Here is a 24,680-nt window from a genome sequence, read left to right as displayed (position 1 = left end):
ATAAAAAATACAGAAGACATAGTGATCAGCCAGCTATGCACCCTATAAAGTTAAATCCAGTGTTTTGATGGAAACCTTGGTTGGCTTTGCACACATGGGGCTTAAAACTAGAGGTATCTCACTTGGGCACTGCCCCAGAGGGAGATGCATGGGGTCCTCCCTTACTGCCCTCCTCAGGGCAGCCATGTTACCTGCAGGATTTGCTGGAGCTCTTGTAGTTCCTGGCCTCTTGGTTGTGGTGGTGGTGATGTGGTCCCATCTCTCTAAAAGTGGGAGGGAGGACAGCAAGGGGAGCACATTTAGTAACAAAACACAGCAGCTACTTCATGACTTGGGGAAGTCACATCACAAGTAGAGTGTCTTTGCCTTGGTCCTTGAGGCTCCTCTAGCTAGGGCCTCCGAAGAATCACACTGAGAACGATGACAAAATGATATAGGTTTAAGTGAGATGGGTTCTACTCAATTTTCTTCTTCAGAGGATGAGGATGCTGAGGTGGATGTGGTCCTGCATATGACATGGTGATTACTGGAGCTAGGGCTTGAGCCCAGATCTGCTGGAGATGACCTCATGGTTCAAGGAGTTCCACAGCTTGGGAATGACCCTTGAGAGCTCCGAGCCTTGGTTCCACAAATATCAACTGGCACTTTTACCATCGATAGTACTGCTGAAGAATGGTCTGAGGTTGTATTCCTAGTGGAATATGGAAGTAGTTCATAAGCTGAAAGTGGTTATAATACACATAATATTTTATATAAGTGTGGTTACTATAGTAAATATTGGGTCTTTGGGCTCAACAGTATTCCTTTAACATTATGGATATCTTTCACAAGAACTACACAACGTGCATGAGTTTTCCAAAGGTTTCTTTTTGTAAACATCAAGACTATGTTGTATGCGTTCCTACTGTTAGAAGTATTAGGTAGAAGGAAGATTTAAGGAATGGGAAAGGCAGAAATGAAACAGGTTTAACTTTGTATACACCAAGTACTCAATTATTGACTACTCACAAAACAAACAGGAAAAATAAAGATAAGCTGAGGCTGGGTGCAGTGGCACTCATCTGCAGTCCCAGCTACTCAGGAAGCTGAGGCAGAAGCATTGCTTGAACCCAGGAATTCAAGGCTCTAGTGCACTATGATTGCACCTGTGAATAGCCACTGCACTCCATCCTGGACACCATAGCAAGACCCCATCTATAAAAAAAAATAGAAATAAGCTGAAAGTAAAAGGATGGAAAAAGACATACTATGAAAACAACAACCATAAGAGAGGTAAAGTAGATAAAATTAACATTAAAACAAAAAATTGTTGCCAGAGTCAGAATGACATTTTATAATGATCATAATGATGAAAGAGTTAATCCAAGAGGAAAATATAATTTTAAATACATGTGCACCTAACAGAGCCCCAAATTACATGAAGAAAAAAATGTCAAAATTGAAGAGAACAGACAATGCAATGTAAGAGTTGGAGATGTCAATACTCTGTTTTCAATCACAAAAGGAACAATTAGGCAGAAGATCAAAAAGGAAATATAAGACTTGAACAACTCTATAAACCAACTAGATCCAATATACACTTATAGAACACACCACCCAGTGATAACAGAATCCACTTTCTACTCAAGTGCTCATGAAACATTCTCCAAAGTAGACCATATATAGGTGACAAAACAAGTCTCAAGCTTAAAAAGACTGAAATCATATAAATTGTGTTCAACCACAACAGAATAAAAATAGAAATATGTAACAGAAGGGCATTTAGAAAATTCACAATTATATGAAAATTAACACACTCCTAAACAATCAATAGGTCAAAGAAATTATAAAATACTTGGAGATGAACAAAAATGAAAACATAACATATCAAAACTTATGTGTTGCCATGAAGGCAGTGCTCAGAAGAAAATTTATAGTTGTAAATGTCTACATTAAAAAAGAAAGATCTCAAATCAATAACCTAAACTTTCACTAAGAAACTAGAAGCAGATGTCATCACCATCCAGAGCCACCCACCACTGCCAACCATGGTCAACCCCACGGTATCATTTGACATTGTCATCAAAGGCAAGCCTTTGGGCTGCATCTCCTTTGAGCTGTTTATAGACAAAGTCCCAAAGACAGCAGAAAACTTTCATGCTCTGAACACTGGAGAGAAAGGATTTGGTTATAAGGGTTCCTGCTCTCACACAATTATTCCAGGGCTCATGTGCCAGGGTGGTGACTTCACATACCACACACAATGGCAGTGGCAGCAAGTCCATCCACAGAGAGAAATTTGACAATGAGAACTTCATCCTAAATCATACAGGTCCTGGCATCTTGTCCATGGTAAATGCTGGACCTAATAAAAACAGTTCTCAGTTTTTCATCTACACTGCCAAGACTGAGCAGCTGGATAGCAAGCATGTGGTCTTTGAAGGTGCAAGAAGGCATGAACATCGTGGATGCCATGGAGCACTTCAGTCCAGGAATGGCAAGACCAGCAAGATGATCACCAGCGCCAACTGTGGGCAACTCAAATGTGACTTGTGCTTTATCGTAACCACCAGACCATTCCTCCTGTAGCTTAAGAGAGTATCCCTCCAGCCCATTTGCTAGCAATACCCTATAATCTTTGTGATCTCACTGCAGTTCTTTGGGTTCCATATTTTCCTTATTCCCTTCCACATCTAGCTGATTGCAGAGTTAAGTTTATGATTATGAAATAAAAACTAAATACAAATTTAAAAATTAAATTAGAAAAAGAAGAGCTAACTAAACCTAAAACAAGCAGAGGAAGAAAATACTAAGGATTATAGCAGAAATAAATGAAATAGAGAATAGAAAAATAATAGAGAAAAATCAACAAAACTAAAAAGTTCTTTAAAAACATCAACAAAATCGATAAACTGCAGACTGACCAAGATAAAAAGAGAGAAGATTCAAATTACTAAATTCAGGAATTAAAGAGAGAACATTACTATCAACCTTACAGAAATAAAAAGGATTATTAAGGAATATCTTGAACGATTATAATCCAATAAATTAAATAACCTAGAAATGGATAACTTCCTTTTAACAAACTACCAAAAGAAGAAATAGAAAATCTGACTGTACCTAGACCTCTAACAAGAGATTGCATCAGTAATCAAAAAACTTTCCACAAAGAAAATTCTAGGACAGAAGTCTTCATTGGCGAATTCTACCAAATGTTTAAAGAAGAACCAATTCATCTCAAAATCTTCAAGAAAAAAAATACATAAGAGAAGGGAATACACTTCCTAGCCCATTCTTTGAGGCCAAGAGTATACTAATACCAAATTCAGACAAATACATCATAAGAAAACTATAGAACTATAACCCTTATGAATATAGAGCCAAAGTCCTTAACAAAATACTAGCAAACCAAATCCAACAGCATATTAGGACTGACCATGACCAAGAGGAGCTTATCCCAGGAATGCAAGGGTGGCTCAACATAATAAAAATTAATCAATGTAATATCCCATACTAACAGAATGAAGGGGAAGAAAACCACATGATCATCTCAATAGATTCAGAAAAGGCATTTGACAAAAGTCAACAGCATTTTGTGATTAAAAAAACACTCAATAAACTAGGAATAGAAGGGAATTTCCCAATGGTCCCAGAGATAACTTCTATCCTTGTTTTCTGCTTACCCCACCAGAGTACACTCTCTGTTTTTAAGTGAGAACTGGGATTACTCTGTTGGATTTTTTTCAGCATGCAGATGGTTTATTTTGGTCTTATCTGTTAAATTCCTAGGGGGAAAAAGGGAATTTCCTCAACCAAATAAAGGGCATCTGTGAAAAACGTGCAATTGACATACCTAACGGTGAAAGCCTGAAAGCTTTTTACCTAGAATCAGCAACAAAACAAGGATATCCACTCTCAACACTTCTATCTAACATTATAGTAGAAGTTCTAGCCAAGGCAATTAGTCAAGAAAAAGAAAAAAAATCATCCAGATTGAAAAGGAAAACATCTAACTATCTCTATTCACAGATGACGTGATCTTATACACAGAAAACCCTAAAGAATCCAACCAAAAAAAATAAACTATTAGAGCTAATAAGTTCAGCAAAGTTGTAGGATACAAGATCAATATGTGAAAATCAGTTGTATTTCTATACACTAGCAATGATCAATATAAACAGAAAAATAAGAAAACAATTCCATTTCTAATAGCAAAAAAAAAAAAAAAAAAAAAACTTTTAGGAATAAATTTGACCAAGTGTAAAGACATGTGCATTAAAACCTACAAAACATTGTTAAAAGAAATTAAAGACCAAAATAAAAAGAATGAAATCCCATGTTCATAGAGTACAATACTCAATATTGTTAAGATGGCAATATTTCCCAAATTAATTTGTAAAATCGTACATGATCTCTATCAAAATTCCAATTGACTCTTTTGTAGAAATGGACAGGCTAATCCCAAAATTCATATGAAATTGTATGGGACCTCAAATAGCCAAATAAATCTTGAATAAAGAATAAAATAGGAGGAATCACACTTCTCAATTTCAAAACTTACTACAAAGCTACAGTAGTCAAAACACTGTGGTACTGGCATAACGTTACACATATAGACCAATGTTACAGGATTGAGAGTCCAGAAATAAACAATCATATTTATGATCAATTGATTTTCAACAGAGTATCCCAATCATTCAATGGAGAAAGGACAGTCTTTTCAACAAATGACGCTTGGACAGCTGGATAGCCACATGCAAAATAATGAAGTTGGACCCCTACTTTTCACGATATATAAAAATTAACTCAAAATGGACCAAACACCCAAATATAAGAACTAAACCCATAAAACCCTTAGAAGAAAACACAGGGGTAAATCTTCATGACCTCCAATTTGGCAATGAATACTTAGGTATGACACTCAAAGCATGAGCAACAAAAGAATAAAAATAGATAAATTATGCTTTATCAAAATTAAAAACTTTTGTGCATCTAAGGGCATTATCAAGAAAGTAAAGAGACAACCTGCAAAATGGGAGAAATATTTGCAAATTATGTATCTGATAAATGTATGGAGACATCATTAGTCGTTAGCCTTTAGGGAAATGGAAATGAAACCCACAATGAGGTCCTACATCACACCCACTAGGATGGCTTTAATTAAAAAAAAAAAAAGAAAAATAACAAGTTGGCGAGGATGTGGAGAAATTAGAACCCTCATACACTGCTGGTGGGAATGTAAAATGGTTCAGCCACTGTGGAAAACAACTCGGCAGTTTCTCAAAGAGTTAAACAGAATGATCGTATGAACCAGCAATTCCACTTCTAGGTATATACCCCACAAAATTAAAAACAGGTATCCAAACAAGTATGTGTACATAGCATGTTCATAGTAACATTATTCACAATAGCCAAGACATGGAAGCAGCTAAACATCCATCAGCTGACGAATAAACACTGTGGTATATCTACACAATGTAATATTACTCAACCATAAAAAGGAATGAAGGACTGATGAATGCTACAACATGAATGTGCCTCCAAAACATGCTACATGAAATAAGTCAGACACAAAAGGTCAGATACCTCTTATATGAAATACCCACAATAAATTCATAGATAGAGAAAGCAGGTTGGTGGTTACTTGAAGTTGGGGGTGGGGAGGGAGGAATGAGGAGAAACGGCTTAATGGGGGTAAGGGATTTTACTTTGGAGTGATGGAAATGTTTTGGAACTGGATAGAGGTGGTAGTTGCATGACGTTGTGAATATCCTAAAATGTCACTGAATGGTTCATTTTAAAATGAAGTTCAAAAGATACAAAGTAGCAGATACATAGGATAAACAAGTCTAGCAATCTAATGTACAACATGAGGACTATAGTTAGTATTATTGTATCGTATTCAGGATTTTTGCTAAATGAGATTTTAACTGCTCTTGCCACAAAAAAAAAAATAGGTAACTGTGCGATGATGGACATACTAACTTGCTTCACTACCGTAACTATTTACTATCTATATGTATCTCATAATATGTTGTATACCTTAAATATATACAATAAATTTTAAAAGTAAATAAAATGGTTAATTTTATGTTATATGAATTTTTTACCTTAATAAATTTTTTAAGAGGGATGTATTTTCTGTTGCTTATAACAGAATACATGAAACTAGGTAATGCGTAAAGAAAAGGAATTTGTTTCTTATAGTTATGGAGGTTAAGTCCAAGGTCAAGGGGCCACATCTGGTGAGGGCCTTCTTGCTGGTGGGGACTCTTAGTAGAGTCTCATGGTGGTACAGGAAATCACATGGCAAGGGGGGCGTGAATGTGCTAGCTCTGGTTTCTCTTCCCTCTTCTAAAGAATGTAAAGACCTAATCACACGGATGCTACAGAGAGATCCTAAGAGAAGGGCCTCTTTAGAAGAGATTGAAAACCATCCTTGGCTTCAGGGAGTGGACCCTTCACCAGCCACAAAGTATAACATTCCCCTTGTGTCATACAGAAATCTCTCAGAAGAGGAGCACAACAGCATCATTCAGCGCATGGTGCTTGGGGACACAGCAGATCGAGATGCCATTGTGGAAGCCCTGGAAACCAACAGGTGTAACCACATTACAACCACTTACTTCTTGCTTGCTGAGAGGATCCTGAGAGAAAAGCAAGAGAAAGAAATACAGACCAGATCTGCAAAAGCCCTAGCAATATCAAGGCCCAGTTTAGGTGAGAAAAAATCTTCCCTGATTTTAGTAAGTTAACGTTTTGAAATAGTGAACTCTTTTTTAATGCTTCCTAACTCTGTGTGGCAAGAGAATACAAACAGTGATGACGGCTTCATTGGAGAGGCCATGAGGGTCTGGGTTCCTTCGTCAGCAGGATGCCTTCCCCTCTTGGGTTCAGTGGGGAGAGAGGCTGTGTCTGTTGCTTGGTCAGGAAAACACATTTGGAGAAGCAGCCTCAAGCCAGAGTGTCTGCCCATTATTTTCATTAAATTCTTCCAAATCCAAAAAAAAAAAGCCACCAGTCCCACTCCCATGAGAACCCATTAGTCCACAAATCCATGAATCTGTTAATCTATAAATCCATTAATCTGTTTACATGAGGGCAGAGCCCTCATGACCCAGTCACCTCTTAAAGCTCCCACTTCTCAATAGTGCCACAATGGGAATTAAATTTCAACATGAGTTTTGGAGGGGACAGATATTCAAACCATAGCAAGGGGTTGGGAAAAGAGACCACACCACAACTGCACATGCATTCTTTCACAGTTCAGTTTTAGTAAAAAGTATTCATGGAAGTTAAGAATATGGAAAGTCTTTCCCTTAAAATGATCATGTTCACATCTTACTCTTTAGGAAAGCTTTGAGTACCCTAAGGCATACCTCAATGTGAAGAATGCACCAGTGGGTAGATTTGCATGGTAAGAGAACTACATGTGATAACCTGTTGTCATTAAGTATGTGTGTATATATGTATATGTGTGTACATATATCTCACCCAGCTCATCATCAATTTAGAGATGTTTTTATGTCTATAATTTCCATTTGACTTTGCACCTGTAAAATGTAGGAGTGTAGCTTACTTGTCAAAATGAGGTTCTTTATATTGTCATGATACTAGTTAGGTAAAAAAGAGGAATTACATCACTGAAACCATTATTTGAGCAACTTTCAGAAAAGCAATTGCCACTTAAGGAAATATTAACTTAAAATTTGTATAACTCAAACAGCTCTTATATAAAAATATTTGTTTATCTGTCTTAAAAAATTAACTGACCATAAATGTAAAGGCTTATTTTCAGACTCTCAATTCTGTTCCACTGATCTACATGATGCCAGTACCACACAGTCTTGATTACTACAGCCTTGTGTGGTTCTGCCCTACCATGCACACTTTCTGGAAAAGTCTGGTTTCTCTGAATATCTGCACGTGCCATTTCAAGAGAGTGTGGTCCTTACACGCACGTGGATCCAGTTGCTCTGTCACAACCTGAGCCTGCAGTGAGATAGAACAAGAGCTTAGATTTATGCACTTTTTAAGTAACTATTAACTACAGATTTTCTTGTCCTGAGTCTTTAAATGGGATCTCTTATCCATAATTGAGATGAGAAGAGTCTACTTATCAAAGACTAAGAACAGTAGGTCAGCTTCATCAAAGCAGTGAGGTCCTAAAATAAAGAAACCAATTTCTGTGAAGCCTTTCTCAAAATAAACTCAGAAAGAAAATTCTTAGCTGCTCAGCAAATGCTTCCAGCAATATGGCATATGGCATTCCTGCCAGCAGTGATTCTCTATAACATGGTGCTGCACCAAAATAGTAAATAAAACTGGGTAGTTTCCCCCAGGTATGGTTTAATAAATGATACCTGCTGTGGTCTGAATGTTTATGTCCCCCCAAATTCATATGTTGAAACCTACCCCCATGGTGATGGTGATAAGAGGTAGGGCCTTTGGGAAGTGATTGGGTCACAAGGGCTCTGCTCCCCTAAATGGGATTAGTGCCTAGATAAAAGAGGCTTGAGGCAGCCCTTTCGTCCCTTCCACCATGTCAGGATGCAGCTAGAAGGCACCATCTATGAAGAAGAGAACAGCCTTCACCAGACACTGAATCTGCTGGCACCTTGATCTTGAATTCTCCAGCCCCCAGAACTTTAAGGAATAAATTTCTGTTCTTTATGAATTACCTAGAGTATCTTGTTATAGCTGCCCAAATGGACCAAGACAGTGTCCACAACATTCCCAGAACATGGGGACACTCATAAGAAGTTTTATTTGGCAAATTGGAAAAAGGATCTTTGCAGATGTAATTAAGTGAAGAATCTCACGATGGTATCACCCTGGATTATCCAGGTGGGACTTAAACCCAGTAAGTATCCTTGCAAGAAACAGAAGAAGAAAGCCAAGGAACAAGGAAGAAAGCCACAACCCAAGGAACACTTGGAGCCAGCAGAAGCTGGAAAAGGCAAGGAAGGATTCTTCCCAAGAGGCTTCAGAGAGAAAGTGGCCTTGCCAACATCTTGACTTAGAACTTCTGGCCTCCAGAACTATGACAGAATAAAGTTCTGTTGTTTTAAGCCATCCAGTCTGTGGTACATTGTTAAGGCAGCTGGAACAAACAATTATAGATATATTCTCCCAGGTCTTCAATACACATTAAATGAAAAATCAAGTTGTGAAATAATACATATATGACTACACATGAAATAACACATGACTACATGTATAATCATACATGTATTATTTAACAACTTGCTTTGTGAAAAAGCCACACACATAATTTAAAACAACCCCCCCACCCCCGCTAAGCAGGACCTCATGGCGCAACGGTAGCACATCTGACTCCAAAACAAAAAATCCCCAAGCAATCTCTGACTATAGATGTACATAATAGCATAGAAAATTAATTGGGATCAGCATACCCCAAACTGACTGGAGTAGTTCCCTCTTGAGAGGGGAGTGGATATTAGAATGGAGAAAAGCCAAGGGAGGCTTCAGCTTTGGAAGCATTCAAGCATTTTGTAAAAGAATCATTTAAATTTTTTTTTAAAAGAGTTAAAAGGAAAATTGATAAAGCTTAGCATTTGAGAAACTCCACACATAGACCCCATTTTAAGAAAGCCATTATAAAAAACAGTCTAAAAGGAGAAACAAATCCCTTATTCACTTCAAAGTGCCTTTTTTGAGCTGGGAAAGACAGTCCTTGGAGGCCACTGCTGGGATGTCACACCACTAGGGGCTATGAGTTGAGCTAGAGAAAATAATACATCAGCTATTACACATTGTTAGGTATTCTCAAAGGACTTTAAACATTAAGATTTTCTTTTAAATAATATAACTTATGATATAACTATATCTCACCTGATGAGGAGAAATACAGACTATTATTTTTCTTGAGTCTGTATTCTGAATGAGTGGGTGCATATCAATCACTATTGTTTTTTTTTTAATTTCAGAATATTACAGGGGTACAAATACTTTGGTTACATATATTGCCTTTGCACCACCCCAGTCAGAGCTATAAGCGTGCCCAACCCCCAGACATTGTGCACCACACCCATTAGGTGTGAACATACGCATCCCCCTCCCTCCCCCTTCCCACCTGCCCAACACCCAATGAATGTTACTACTATATGTACACAAGTGTTGATCAATTAGTACCAATTTGATGGTGAGTGCATGTGGTGCTTGTTTTTCCATTCTTGTGATACTTCACTTAGAAGAATGGGCTACTATTACTTGTTTTTAATAGTTTATTTACTACTCACGCTTTACTGAGGAAGTCTCTATGAATACATCCTCCAGATTAAAATCGTCGAAGTCTCCAGATCCTAAAAATTAAAAAAAAAAAAGATTTTAAATTTGCATGAAACAAAATAATATTGAAATTATATCTTGAAATGGTCATTTCCCTTTTGAAATTGAAGGAATGGGAAAATATTTTCCACACAAATGGAAATCAAAAGAAAGCAGAGGTAGATATGCTTGTATTAGACAAAATAGACTTTAAGTTAAAAACTGTAAAAAGAGACAAAGACGGTCACTACATCATGATGAAGGGGTCAATTTATCAAGAAGTTATAACAATTATATGTGCACCTAACATTGAAGCACCTAAATACATAAAGCAAATGTTAATAGACATGGAGAGATAGACTGCAATACAGTAACTATAGGAGACTTCAATACCACACTTTCAACATTGGACAGATCATCTAGACAGAAAATCAATAAGGAAACACGGGACTCGAACTACACTTTAGACCAAATGGACATGTTAATAATAGATATTTATAGAACATTCCATCCAACAGCAACAAGATACACATTCTTCTCAAGTGCACACAAAACATTCTCCAAGATAGATCATATGTTAGGCCACAAAACAAGTCTTAAATTTAAGAGGATTGAAATTATATTGAGAATCTTTTCTGACCATAATGACATGAAACTAGATATCAACAATAGGAAGAATCTCGGAAAACTCGCAAATGTGTGAAAATTAAGCAGTATGTTCCTAAACAAGCAATGGGTCAAAGAACAAATTAAAAGGGAAATTAAAAAACATCTTGAGACAAACTAAAATAGAAACACAACATACCAAAACTCATGGGATGCGGCAAAAGCAGTCCCAAGAGGAAAGTTTACAGCAATAAACACCTACATCAAACAAGACAGAACACCTCAAATAAACAACCTAATGTTATACCTAAAGGAACTAGAAAAAGAAAAAAGCCCAAACATAGCAGAAGGAAGGAAATAACAAAGATCAGAGCAGAAATAAAACAGAAACTAGAAAAATAGAAAATATCCACAAAACTCAGAGTTGGTTTTTGGAAAAGATAAAAATCAACAAACCTTTAGCTAGAGTACTAGACTGAAAAAAAAAAAAAAAAGACAAGACTCAAAATCAGAAATGAAAGAGAAGCCATTACAACTGATAACACAGAAATACAAAGGATCATAAGAGACTACTATGAATAACCATACAAGAATATATTGGATAACCTAGAGGAAATCAGTGAATTTATAGAAACATGCAACCTACCAAGACTGAATCAGGAAGAAATAGGAAATCTGAACATACCAATAACAAGGAGATTGAATCAGTAATAAAAAGTTCCCTAAAGAAAAGCCCATGATCTGATTGATGGCTTCACTGCTGAACTCTACCAAACATTTAAAGAACTAATACCAATCCTTCTCAAACTCTCCCAAAAAATTAAAGAGGAGGGAATACTTCCAAACCCATTTTATGAGGCCAGCCTTACCCTAATACCAAAGCTAGACAAGGACACTATAACAAAATTACAGGCCAGTATCTCTGATGAGCACAGATACAAAAATCCTCAACAAAACACTAACAAATTCAATAGCACATTAGAAAGATCATCCATCATGATCAAGTAGGATTTATCCCAGGGATGCAAAAATGGTTCAACATATGTAAATCAATAAAAGTGATATATCATATTAACATGTAAAACAAAAACCACATAATCATCTCAATAGTTGCAGGAAAAGCATTTAAGAAAACTCAACATCCATTCATGTTAAAAATCCTCAAAAAATAGGTATAGAAGGAATGTACCTCGACATAATAAAGGCTAAATATGACAAGCCCACAGCTAACATCATACTCAATGATGAAAAGTTAAATGCTTTTCCTCTAACGCCAGCAACAAGACAAGGATACCCACTCTCACCACTTCTATTCAACAGAGTACTAGAAGTCCTAGCAAAGTAATTAGGCTAGAAAAAGGGGGAAAAAAGGCTTCCTTATAGGAAAGGTTATAGGAAAGGAAGAAATGAAATTATATTTGCTGATGACATGATCTTATGCATAGAAACCCAAAAGACTCCATCAAAAACTGTTAGAATTGATTTTAAAAAATTCTGTGAAGTTGCAGGTTACAAAATCAAGATACAAAAATCAGCAGTGTTTCTATACACTAACGATGAACTATCTGAAAATTAAAACAATCCCATTTACAATAGCATCAAAAAAATAAAATAATTGGGAGTAAATTTAACCAAGGAGGTGAAAGATCTGTACATTGAAAACCATAAAACACTGATGAAAGTAATTGAAAACACAAATAAATGGAAAGATATTCCATGTTCATGTACTGGAAGAATATTTTTAAAATGACCATACGATGCCCAAAGTGATCTAACAAAATCAATGCAATTCCTATAAAAATTACATCATGTTTCACAGAAATAGAAAAAACATTCCTAAAATTTGTATGGAACTAGAAAAGACCCTGAATATCCAAAATAATTTTGAACAAAATGGACAAAGCTGGAGGCAGCACACTCCCTGATTTCACAATACAAAGCTATTGTAATCAAAACAGCATGGTACTGGCATAAAAACAGACACATTAACCAATGTAACAGGATAGAAAGCTCAAAAGTAAACCCAAACATTTACAGTCAACTGATCTTCAACAAAGATCCCAGGAACACACACTGGGGAAAGGACAGTATCTTCAATAAATGGTGTTGGTAAAACTGGATATCCACATATGGAAGAATGAAAATTGGACCCTTATCTCACACCATATATAAAAATCAACTCAAAATGGATTAAAGACTTAAATATAAGACCTGAAACTATAAAGCTACTAGAAACAATGAGGAAATAGCTCCACAACATTGATCTGGACAATGATTTCTTGGATAGGTCTCTGAAACCACGGACAACAAAAGTAAAAGTAGACAAATGGGATTACATTAGACTAAAAAGCCTCTGCACAGCAAATGAAACAACAGAGTAGGAGACAACCCATGGATTGGGAGAAAGTATTTGCAAACCATACATCTGAAAACAAAGGGGTTAATATCCAAAATATAAAAGGAACTCAAACAACTCAATAGCAATAAAACAAATTATCTGATTAAAAAATGGGCAAAGGGGCTTCTCAAAAGAAATATAAATGGGAATAGATATATTAAAAGATGTTTGATATCTCTTATCAGGGAAATGCAAATTAAAACCAAAGTGTGATATTATCTCATACCTGTTAGAATGGCTATTACCAAAAAAAAAAAAAAAAAAAAAAAAAAAAGATTGGTGAGGATGTCGAGAAAAGGGAACCCTTGTACACCATTGGAGGGCATGTAAATTAGTATAGCCATTATGGAAAATAGTATGGAGGTTCCTCAAAAAAAAAGCTAAGAACAAAATTACCCTATGATCCAGCAATCTCACTTCTGGGTATATCCGAAGGAATTGAAATTGGTATGTCAGGTATTTGGAACATGACATACAAACTCACATAACACCTTCTCCATAGCATGACTTGTACAAGAGGGCATGGCAGAGCCTGCAACTCCACTGATGATTGGCTTAAGTTCTCTTTCCCTGCCCCAGGTCTCACAAAGGCTACTCTGCATTTTAAATCCCCCCAAACCCCAGCACCCCCATTTAGACTACCAGCTCTGAATAATCATGTATAACTGAAAAGGCTCTGGGGAAAAGTTTTTCACAAAAGAATTAGTCCTCAGAAGTAGACCCATCTGCCCAACCCTGCGTCCTACTGAACTTGACACCTACTGTTGCCTCTAGATGGGCATGTAGTTTGGCATGGGTGTATGGCTTATCAATTCTCAAGCAAATCACGACTCGTGCATACTGGAATTGATCAAATAAGTAAATATGCAGTGGATAATGGGAGCCAGGTTTCTCACTGTCACAGGGAGGAAGGTTACAGACAAGAGGGACAGGCTAGAATGATCCATGTGATAATGGATTAGAGTTGGGGACCTCAGTATGAATCACATTTAGCGTATGAATCACATTTAGCTTTGTATATACAGTCATGAGTTGCTTAATGATGGAGATACGTTCTGAGAAATCCGTTGTTTTGTCCGTGATTTTGTCATTGTGAAAACATCATAGAGTGTACTTATGCAAGCCTAGATGGTATAGCCTACTATACACCTAGGTTGTATGGTATAGCCTCTTGTTCCTAGGCTACAAACCTGTACACCATGTTACTGTACTGAATACTGTGGGCAACTGTAATGCAATGGTAAGTATTTGTGTAAATGTATCTAAACATAGAAAAAATGTAGAATAAAAATATGTTATTATAATCTTATGGGACCACCATTGTATATGTGGTCTGTCATTGACCGAAACATCATAATGGAGGACATAACTGTAGACGGGTATATATAGAAATATTTACAGACATGGGCTAGTACACCAATACATATTCCCTTGCTCTGTCAACTGAGAGAACCTGGAAGCAACAACACCCCAGTAGCAATGAGCACATCTAGCACCCAGATCTTGGTCTGAAATACCACTTTCCAATAAAAGGAATCAGGGCTCCTTGGAAAAGTAGCTGATTTTAGGACTAGGGCAGGAAGTACATAAGGTGAGCCTGAAGCATCTCATAGTGCTTTCTAAAAATCATAGTACTTTCTAAAATTCATATTGATGGGTATATGTTAAAGGGACACAGTAACCAACTGAAAGAATTCCCAATGGCTACAGCTGGAACAATTTGAACAAATAATGTAGTATCAGATTATAACCCAAAGTATAACATATCCATGAGTCCATGCTGATATAAAGAAATGATTGACTAAATACAGAAAACAGAGAAAACAGATAAATCTCCATGCAGAAGAATTCAAATTTATGTAGTTATTTCTCCTTTAAGGAGGTGAAGCATAACTCCCCACTCTGTAAGTGTTGGCTGCGCACAGTGACTTCCTTCCAAAGGTTACAGTAGGTGAGGAAGAACCTGACAAACACTACCTCAGCCAGGTGACCAAGGTCAACATCAACGATGAGTCATGTTGATAGTATTGTTCCCTTGATATGATGTGATGAGAATGGCATTTTACCTTTGTGGTCTTCCTCCCAAAAACCCATAACCCCAGTCTAATCATGAGAAAAACATCAGACAAATCCCAATTGGGGGCATTGTATGAAATACCTGACCAGTCCCCCCCAAAACCATCAAGGTCATCAAAACCAAAGTCTGAGAAACTGGCACACCTGAGGAGCCTAAGGAGCCATAATGACTGACAGTTATGTGGATTGAATCGGATACTGGGTTGGATCCTAGAACAGAAAAGGACTTTAGATAAAAACCAAGGAAATCTGAATAAAGATTTTAGTTAACAGCATATCAGTATTGGTTCATTAATTGTGGCAAATGTATTACGTAACATAAAATGTTAATAGGGAAAACTAGGCATGGAGCATATGGAAACTGCACTAGCTTTATAATCTTTCTGTAAATCTAACTATTCAGAAATAAAGTTTATCTAAAAAAATCAATTTTCAATAGCAAAAAATTAGGAGTAACCACTAAATGAAGAGATACAGGTTATATAACCTCAAAACCATTCAAGAAAAGAAAAATTAAAGGACAACACCAACAAGCAAGACTCAATCCAACAAAAGTCACCAAAAGAAGAAAGAAGAACCATGTTAAATAGAAAACGTTAACTTTAACACAGGAATATATATAATCATATCAGTAAAAAATTACTGTAAATGGGCTAAATCTATTAAAAGACAAATGGGATTAAAAGATATCTAACTATATGCTATTTATAAAATATACATCTAAAACAGAACAGCAAAAAAAAAGTAGAGAATAAGAAAACGAATATACACCGGCAAACACTAACAGGAAAGAAACAGATGTAGAGATGTTAATATAACAAGAAAATTCAAGACCCAAAGCTCTAAATAGGAAAAGATTATGGGAATAAAGCATATAATCCAACAAGAAAAATAAAAGTAATGGCACTTAACCTAGCTTCTGAAATTCCAAGGTAGACTTTTTTTTTTTTTTTTTAATAAGACAGAGTCTCACTCTGTCACCCAGGCTGGAGTGCAGTGGCATCATCATATCTCACTGTAGCCTCAAAAACCCCTGGGTTCAAGCGATCCTCCTGCCTCAGCCTCCCAAGTACCTGGGGCTACAGGCATGTACCACCATACCCAGCTAATTTTTTTTTTAATACATGGGGTCTCACTATTGTCCAGGCTGGGCTCAAACTCCTGGACTCAGGCAGTCCCCCTGCCTTGGTCTCACAAAGCGCTAGGATTGCAGGTATGAGAGCCACCATGCCCAGCCTGCTTCTTGCTATGAGGGAGTAACTGGTATCAGATCAGCCTTTCCACTGTAAATCATAAAATGGACAAAACAAAAGAGGCGACTGCTATCAGCATTGAATAAGCAGTGAGAGATCGCAATTCCTGAGATTAGGGAAATTATAACAGGTAATCCTAGATTGGATCCTGAACCTATAAAGTCCATGATTGCGACAATCAGCAAAATTTGAACAAGGTCTGTGGACCAGATGGTAATGCTAGACCACTGTCAACTTCCTGATCTTGACGGAAATACTCTAGTCGGGAGGAGGGTGTCCTTGTTTGTAGGAATTGCATACTAAAGTATTGAGAGGTAATGGGTATAATATCTACAACTGATGCTGAAATGGTTCGGGGGAAGATATTTGAAGATACACACATGCATATTTGGGAAACACACAGAAAATGTGATAAAACTGGGAAATCTAGGTAAACAATGTATGTGACCTCTTTGTATAAGACATTATTGGGACAAGTGGTGAAACTTGAATGGGGTCTGAGGCTTAGGTAGTAATAATGTACCAAGGTCAATTTCCTGATTCAGGTGGTTGCATTGCGGATTTGTAAAAGGATGTCTTTATTCGTAGGAAATGCACTCTAAAGGATTGGAGGAAGTGATGGGGCATCAGATAACCAAGTGGTTTGAACCAACTTAATCTCAAGTGGTTTGGGGAGGGAGGAAACAAGTTCCTTGTGTTGTACTTGCAAATTTTCCATAAGTTTCGACATTTAGAAAATTAAAATATGCATATATTTCAACCCAGCAATTCTATGTTGTAGATGTAGAAGTACCATAGGTACCTGTTACAGAAAAATACTTGGAACATGTACTCAAAGAAGTATGTACAAGAATGCTCACAATAACAAGAAGAAATGGAAACAGTCCAAGAGTTCAGCAAAGAGGAATGGTTAAATACACTTCCTTCCACACAATGAATTATTGCATAGCTGTTAAAAGGAATGGTATAAGCCTATATACTGACATGAGAGACCCCTCCAAGATACAGTATTAAATAAAGCAAGGTGCAGAGTATTTTTCCCATTTGTGTGTTTATCTATATCCATAAAAATTTTCTGGAAGTTTAAACAGGAAAACTGGTAACAGTGGTTATGTTTAGGGAATGAGAATAGGGATTTTTTTGTTTGTTTGTTTTTAATCACATATGTGTATTTCTGTTATATTATTACAAGTTCTGTGTCAATCCCTCCAAAGCCGTAAGCCCATCATTCCACTAGGTCTTCTTCAAACTGCTCTACTTCCTCACCCAAGAATTACAAAAGCAGGTTCCTCCAAGTAACATCTTACACAAGTAATGTTTCTAGCCTCAGTCATTCCCTTACTATTTGCTGATATATCTTGCTACATGTCATCAAGTAAAGATGTTAAGAGCAACATAACACAATTTTGTAGTATTTATTAATCCATTACTGACCTTGAATTCAACAGACCTAAACCACATATGGATAAAACCATTCAATCTCAATCTACATCCTGAACTATTAAGACTTCTTCAAAGCCTACAACAAAGCATGGCTGATAAAAATTAAAATGGGAACAAATATTCTCATGAGAGATATCTCAAATGGTGTAACACAGTCATAGTCTATACCCTTTCTATGCAATCTATAACTAAACAACTCAGTTTTGGACACAGACAGGAATCCTCTGTGTGGATAACACAAGCTCACCCTCTGGCACCAATACACATTAGAAAGCAGCTGATTCATGGTAGGCTTAATTCACAACCCCCAAATCCCTGTATCTGGGGGGCCAGTATTCAAGTATTCAGCAGAAAAGTTACCTCATTCCACTGCAGCAGGCCATGAAGAATTTCTTTTCATGGAAAAAATATGCGGTGAGCTGGTAGTATCTGTCTGAAAGTGTCATTCCAGATAGAGCAGAACCTTAGAAATGTTACCCATGGACTTGTGCATGTCCTTAAGAAGATCCATTTCATAAGAAAAGTGCTGGTTGTACCCACAGACATCCCAGCAGCCAGTGTCTGTCCTGGGGTAGATTTTGTCCCTTTGGGAAGACATACAATCCTGACCTCATCTTGCAACCTGACCCACCGTGCCTAGCATCTAAAGCTAAGGGCACACTTTAATGAAGGCTGCAAAACAAGGCATAGCCGGCCCTCGTTAGAGAATTCCGTCATGCGCTGGCTGTGATCCAGCACCTGGCAAAGCTTCGTTGAAATGTCTGATCCTTGAGAGAGACCATCTGATGGGCCCCTTAAGTAGCCTTTCATTTAGATTAATTAATCACTCCCTCATCTGTTGTTCCTATCCACTCCACTCACTTAGCTCAAGCCTGAAAGCATGGTCATTCCAGTTAAGTGTGTGCATCCTCTCTATACAACTACCCTGTCCAACATGGTAGCCTCTAGCCACGTGTAGCTGTTTAAATTAACATTCAATATGTTTTTAAAATTTTGTTCCTTAGTTACACTAACCACATTTCAAGTGTTCGATAGACACATATTGTTGGTGACTACTGTGCTGGACAGCACAGACAGAGAAAGTTCCATAGGACAGCAACTGCTCTAGACAGTGTGCTGCTTAAAGCAGGAACTGGGACTTGGTCATCTTCATGCCAAGGCCAACCACAGACCTAGCAGCAAGAAGCATTCCCTAAAGGTGTGTGCACTCTGATTACCCCAACTCTGTCACCAGTACGTGGTACCTGGTATTACTTTGTGACAAAATCCATTTGGATTTCACGCCAAGAGCAAACATTTCTGCAGAGGAATGTGTCTGTTGCCTGCTGCTGGATTAATAACTGCAGAGGCAGCCAGGATCCCTGGCTGCCCAAGATTTCAGAGGCAAAGTTAGGATTGAAGCAGGAAGATCGGCACCTCTCAAGTAGCCAGTTACATCTATCCCCCCTACTAAGAATGGTTTCTATTCTATTGTTTCCTCTGTACATGTAAGCAGTTTGCAATTTTGGGGGAAGAAGGTCCAGTATAAATCCTTTTTTTTTTTTTGAGACAGAGTCTCACTCTGTTGCCCAGGCCAGAGTGCCATGGTGTCAGCCTAGCTCACAGCAACCTCAAACTCCTGGGCTCAAGCAATCCTCCTGCCTCAGCCTCCCGAGTAGCTGGGACTACAGGCATGCACCACCATGCCCGGCTAATTTTTCTCTATATATTTTTAGTTATCCATATAATTTCTTTCTATTTTTAGTAGAGACAGGGTCTCGCTCTTGCTCAGGCTGGTCTCAAACTCCTGAGCCCAAACGACCCACCCGGCTCGGCCTCCCAAAGTGCTAGGATTACAGGCATGAGCCACCGTGCCCGGCCTCCAGTATAAATCTTAAGTGAACAAATACTCACCTACACTGCTTTGATTTTCAGATTTTAAAATCTTGACCATCTTCTGTGGATAAGAAAGAAAGAGTACCAGGGACATCTTAGACTGGTAAAATGTAGATACATCTCAAGATTTTCCATTTGGCTGCTTTAATGGGGGTTCCATATATACCTACACTATAATTAAGTTTGTCCAGGAAATCCACAATGCCAATCACCTGCCTGTCATCTGGGTTAGTGTCTGTATCTACACAACTCCAAGGGAATGGAGCTACTCTCAAAAAGGAAACCAGTTTGGTCAATGGTGAGACCATTAACAAATGCAAGGAAAGCCCGCTGTAGGGTGGAACCAGAATGAGTCAGACCTGGAGGATCAAATCATGACCCAGCAAATATGACTGTGGCACAAGCCTCTAGGTCACCTGGGTGCAAGGAATAAGACTAAAATCAGTCCCAATAGATCGAGCCTACTGATGGGGAGGAGGAGGACACAACTTGATTTAACCAGAAATGAGCCATGTAGCAAGGATGCTCCACCACAGTACCATACAGCCCTCACCCGATGCAGCTGCTTGTAAAGCCGCACATTTCCCTGCCCTCTACCAGGGAGCTTGAGGCCGAGATTAATAAAAGGAAAGCTTGCAGGTCAGAGAAACAACTACGCACCTCCCTGCCTACCATGGAAGCATTCCCGAAAACTGCTTGTGGGAAATCTATGAGACAAACTCACTGACACGTATGGTCCATTTTGCAAATGTCTCTTTGGTGAAAATTTCTCCCCCTTAACCCAGACAAGTAGGTATCCTTCTCCCACCTCGTGCTAGACAGGGTGAGTGCAAACCAAACGTGCTAGTTATGTGTTAGTCCCAGATTTCCCTTAATTTGTGCACCATTTTAACTCTTGTTGCCTCAATCTAGATTCATACACATTTGTCTTGATAATTTTATGCTTTCACACCTCAAAGCATGCTGAGTAATTAACATCCTCTGGGTTAGCTAAGCGCTGCAGCATTGCAAGTGAACATGAAAATGTCTTTCCTCTTATTCTGATTACTAAATGGATTTAGCTATTGCCACCTGAGCTCCAACTAGTTTCATGAATAAATTTAAGGCACTCCCAGAGAGGACAATGATGACATGAAAGCAGTCATTCACTAGAAGGCAGGGATCAGCATTTCAGTCCACAACGGTCACCACTATCAGCCCACCTGCAGTGGCCACAGAGAAAGTCCAGCCCGGGCATTCACTGGGCACACCTCCTCCAGCTACCCACCATGGAACAGAAAACCTGGTAACAGGGGATCATTGAGATGCAGCTGCCATGGCTAAAAATCTTTTTACATACTTCCAGCAAACATCTGTGTCCTGTGGAGCAGGTTGCTTGATTTTAAATGTGCAGGGAGGGTGTTTTTTGGTTTTCTTTTTTTAAAGAAAACAAATTGTATAAGTCATTTCACTGATGAGTTTGTAATTGGAAGGACAGTTTCATTCTCCCTTTCCACACAGAAAGGTAAACGTCTACCATGGATGTTCACAGAGGAAATGCCAACTGTGCTTTGAATGCATGCAAGGATCACCTTTTCCACAGAAGTCAGAGCTGAGAGCTAGGGGATGCCTTAGCAAAAGAAAACTGGAGTGGGTACCAGGGGCTGGGGGATGAGGAGAATGGAGACAGGCCGCTAGTAGATATGGGATTTCTTCCGGGGTGATGGAAATGTTCTAGAATTAGATAGTGATAGCTGCACAACATAATGAGTATATTGAAAAACACTGAATTGTACACTTTAAAATGGTGAAGTTTGTTTTTTGAATTATATCTCAATTTTTTTTTTAAGAAGCAGCTGTCTCCATGTACTGTCCCTGGCATTCAGCTCTGTGGGGGAGTACCCTGGGACCTCAGAGGTCAGATGCCCTTATCATTAGGTAGCAGAAACAGGAACAGCCCCAAATCCAGAAGTTGTGAGGTCTCATCCCGGTTTGCCACCCACTGACTGTGGGTCGTAGAGCAATCACTTGACCCCACAGGAGTGACCTGTTCCCCATATGTAAAATGAAGGTATCATACCTGAATGCTCCTCCTCTCGTGGAATAAGATGGATGATGTGATGGAAATAAAACCACCATGGACAAATAAGGTGCTACCATGGTGTATCAAGAGCCTTGGGTCCCACAATAGCCCTATGACAAGAGGCACACTGCTCTCAGGGTCACAGTTTCTATGAAGCAGTGCAAGATACTCAGTGCTTTGCCGCTGCTAGTGTCACATTTAGAGATGGAGCCAAGGCTCCCCAACTTTGGTCCAAGGCTGTTCCAGGACAATACATGAGGACACCAGCACTGGTGATGAGCTTTGGAGCCAAACAGCCTGGATACAGATCCCAACTCTGCCACTCAGCAGCAGCAACATCTTGGGCAAGGGACATGGCAGCTGTATGCTTCAGTTTCTTCATCTGTAAAATGGAGATAACAGCAGCCCCTATTGCAGTGGATTAATGTGAGGATGAAATGGTCATTATATATAAAATGTTTGGCACAGTGTATCTCACACAGGAATCCCTCAAATGTTAGCTATTATTATTATATTTGGTATTAAGTAGAATCTACTATTAAATCTACTAGTAAGTAGAAGGCCTTCAATATATACTTATAAGTAAATACTTATAAGAGAGTCATATTAAAATGTTCAAAAGCTTAGTAGATGCAGAGAGAACAAAGCCACATTCTGATCTAAACTCACCCAGTGTCTGATGAGTCTTTAGATTCTACTGATGTGACATAAGCCTGGGAAACTGAGGCACAAGAATGTCAGTAATTTGGACAAGGCCATCCCAAGACACTTCTAAGCTACAGCCACTTGACTAATAGCAATGCACGTGGCATTTCCTTCCCCTACAGCCAACATAAACACCAGTGGATTTCTGCATACTTTTTTTTGTTTTTTGAAACAGAGTCTCGCTCTGTTGCCCAGGCTTGAGTGAGTGCCGTGGCGTCCTCCTAGCTCACAGCAACCTCAAACTCCTGGGCTCAAGCAATCCTTCTGCCTCAGCCTCCCAAGTAGCTGGGACTATAAGCATGTGCCACCATGCCCAGCTAATTTTTTCTATATATTTTTAGTTGTCCATATAATTTCTTTCTATTTTTAGTAGATACGGGGTCTCGCTCTGGCTCAGGCTGGTCTCGAACTCCTGAGCTCAAAGGATCCGCCTGCCTCGGCCTCCCAAGTGCTAGGATTACAGGTGTGAGCCACCGCGCCCGGCCTGGATTTCTGCATACTGTCTTTTTTTTTTTTTTATGCTTGATATGTTTCCTTTTATTTTTTTATTTTATTTTTTTTTATTTCATCTTATTGTTATGGGGGATACAGAATTGCAGGTTACATACGTTGCCCATGTACCACCTTTCCCCCCAAGTCAGAGCTCCAGGCGTGTCCGTTCCCCAGGTAGTGCGCGTTGCACCCATCATGAAGGTATATATCCCTCCCTTCCCCACCCCTCCCTTCCCGAGTCAGCACCTTCAAGCGTTACCATTCCCCAAAGGGTGCGCAATGCACTCATTGTGTAGGCATACACCCATCCCCTCCCCCACCCCCCACCTCAGTCTGATATCCGATTGGTGTCGTTCCTAGATGTGTATTTAGGTGATGTTCAGGGAAACCAATTTTCTGGTGAGTACATGTGATACTTGTTTTCCATTCTTGGGATACTTCACTTAATAGAATGGGTTCCAACTCTCTCCAGGAGAACCATAGAGATGTTGTATCTTCATTATTCGTTATAGCTGAGTAATATTCCATGGTATACATACACCACAGCTTACTGATCCAATCATGTATTGATGGGCATTTGGGTTGTTTCCACATCTTTGCTATTGTGAATTGTGCTGCTATAAACATTCGGGTACATGTGTCTTTGTTACAGAATGACCTTTTTTCCTTTGGGTATATGCCCAGTAATGGGATTGCTGGGTCAAATGGCAGGTCTACTTGAATCTGTTTAAGATACCTCCATAATGCTTTCCACAGGGGTTGCACTAGTTTGCAGTCCCACCAGCAGTGTAGGAGTGTTCCTGTCTCTCCACACCCACACCAACATGTGTTGTTTTGGGTTTTTTTGATAAAGGCCATTCTCATTGGGGTTAAGTGATATCTCATTATAGTTTTGATTTGCATTTCTCTGATTATTAGGGATGTTGAGCATTTTTTCATATGTTTGTTAGCCATTCTTATATCTTCTTTCGAGAAGTTTCTATTCATGTCATTTGCCCACTTTTTGATAGGGTTGCTTGATTTATTCTTGCTGATTTTCCTGAGTTCTAAATAGATTCTTGTTATCAGTCCTTTATCTGATGTGTAGTATGCAAAAATTTTTTCCCATTCTGTAGGTGGTCTGTTTATTCTCTGGACTGTTTCTTTGGCTGTGCAGAAGCTTTTTAATTTAATCATGTCCCATTCATTTATTTTTGTTGCTGCTGTGATGGCCTTAGGGGTCTTCTTCATAAATTCTTTGCCTAGGCCAATGTCTGTAAGAGTCTTTCCTACATTTTCTTCTAGAATTCTGATTGTATCACGCCTAAGGTTTAAGTCTGTTATCCACTGTGATTTGATTTTTGTGAGAGGTGAAAGCTGTGGGTCCTGTTTCAGTCTTCTACTAGTGGCTAACCAATTCTCCCAGCACCATTTATTGAATAGGGATTCTTGTCCCCAGAGTATATTCTTTCCCGCTTTGTCAAAAATTAGGTGACTATATGAGGATGGTTCTATATTTGGA

General features: G+C 38.5%; 1 protein-coding gene and 1 pseudogene across 5 annotated transcripts in view; one reads left to right on the top strand and one right to left on the bottom strand.

Annotated features, from left to right (window-relative positions):
- Window positions 1-24,680, bottom strand: part of CD99L2 (CD99 molecule like 2) — a 107,326-nt gene that overhangs the window by 40,537 nt on the left and 42,109 nt on the right. For 3 of the 5 annotated variants that reach the window (XM_069464557.1, XM_069464561.1, XM_069464559.1), the window contains exons 2-3: window positions 10,242-10,304; window positions 192-263 (exon numbers count right to left, since the gene is read on the bottom strand). In XM_069464557.1, coding sequence (XP_069320658.1) covers window positions 192-263; window positions 10,242-10,304 — 135 coding nt within the window. The remainder of the gene's footprint in view (window positions 1-191; window positions 264-10,241; window positions 10,305-24,680) is intronic. The other 2 variants (XM_069464558.1, XM_069464560.1) reach the window with 2 other exon arrangements.
- Window positions 2,028-2,568, top strand: LOC138378342 (peptidyl-prolyl cis-trans isomerase A pseudogene; annotated as a pseudogene).

Source organism: Eulemur rufifrons, chromosome 30 (assembly GCF_041146395.1).
Source record: "Eulemur rufifrons isolate Redbay chromosome 30, OSU_ERuf_1, whole genome shotgun sequence".
Lineage (NCBI taxonomy): Eukaryota > Metazoa > Chordata > Mammalia > Primates > Lemuridae > Eulemur > Eulemur rufifrons.
The sequence above is the reverse complement of the archived record's forward strand: the minus strand, read 5'-3'. Positions and strand labels throughout refer to the sequence as shown.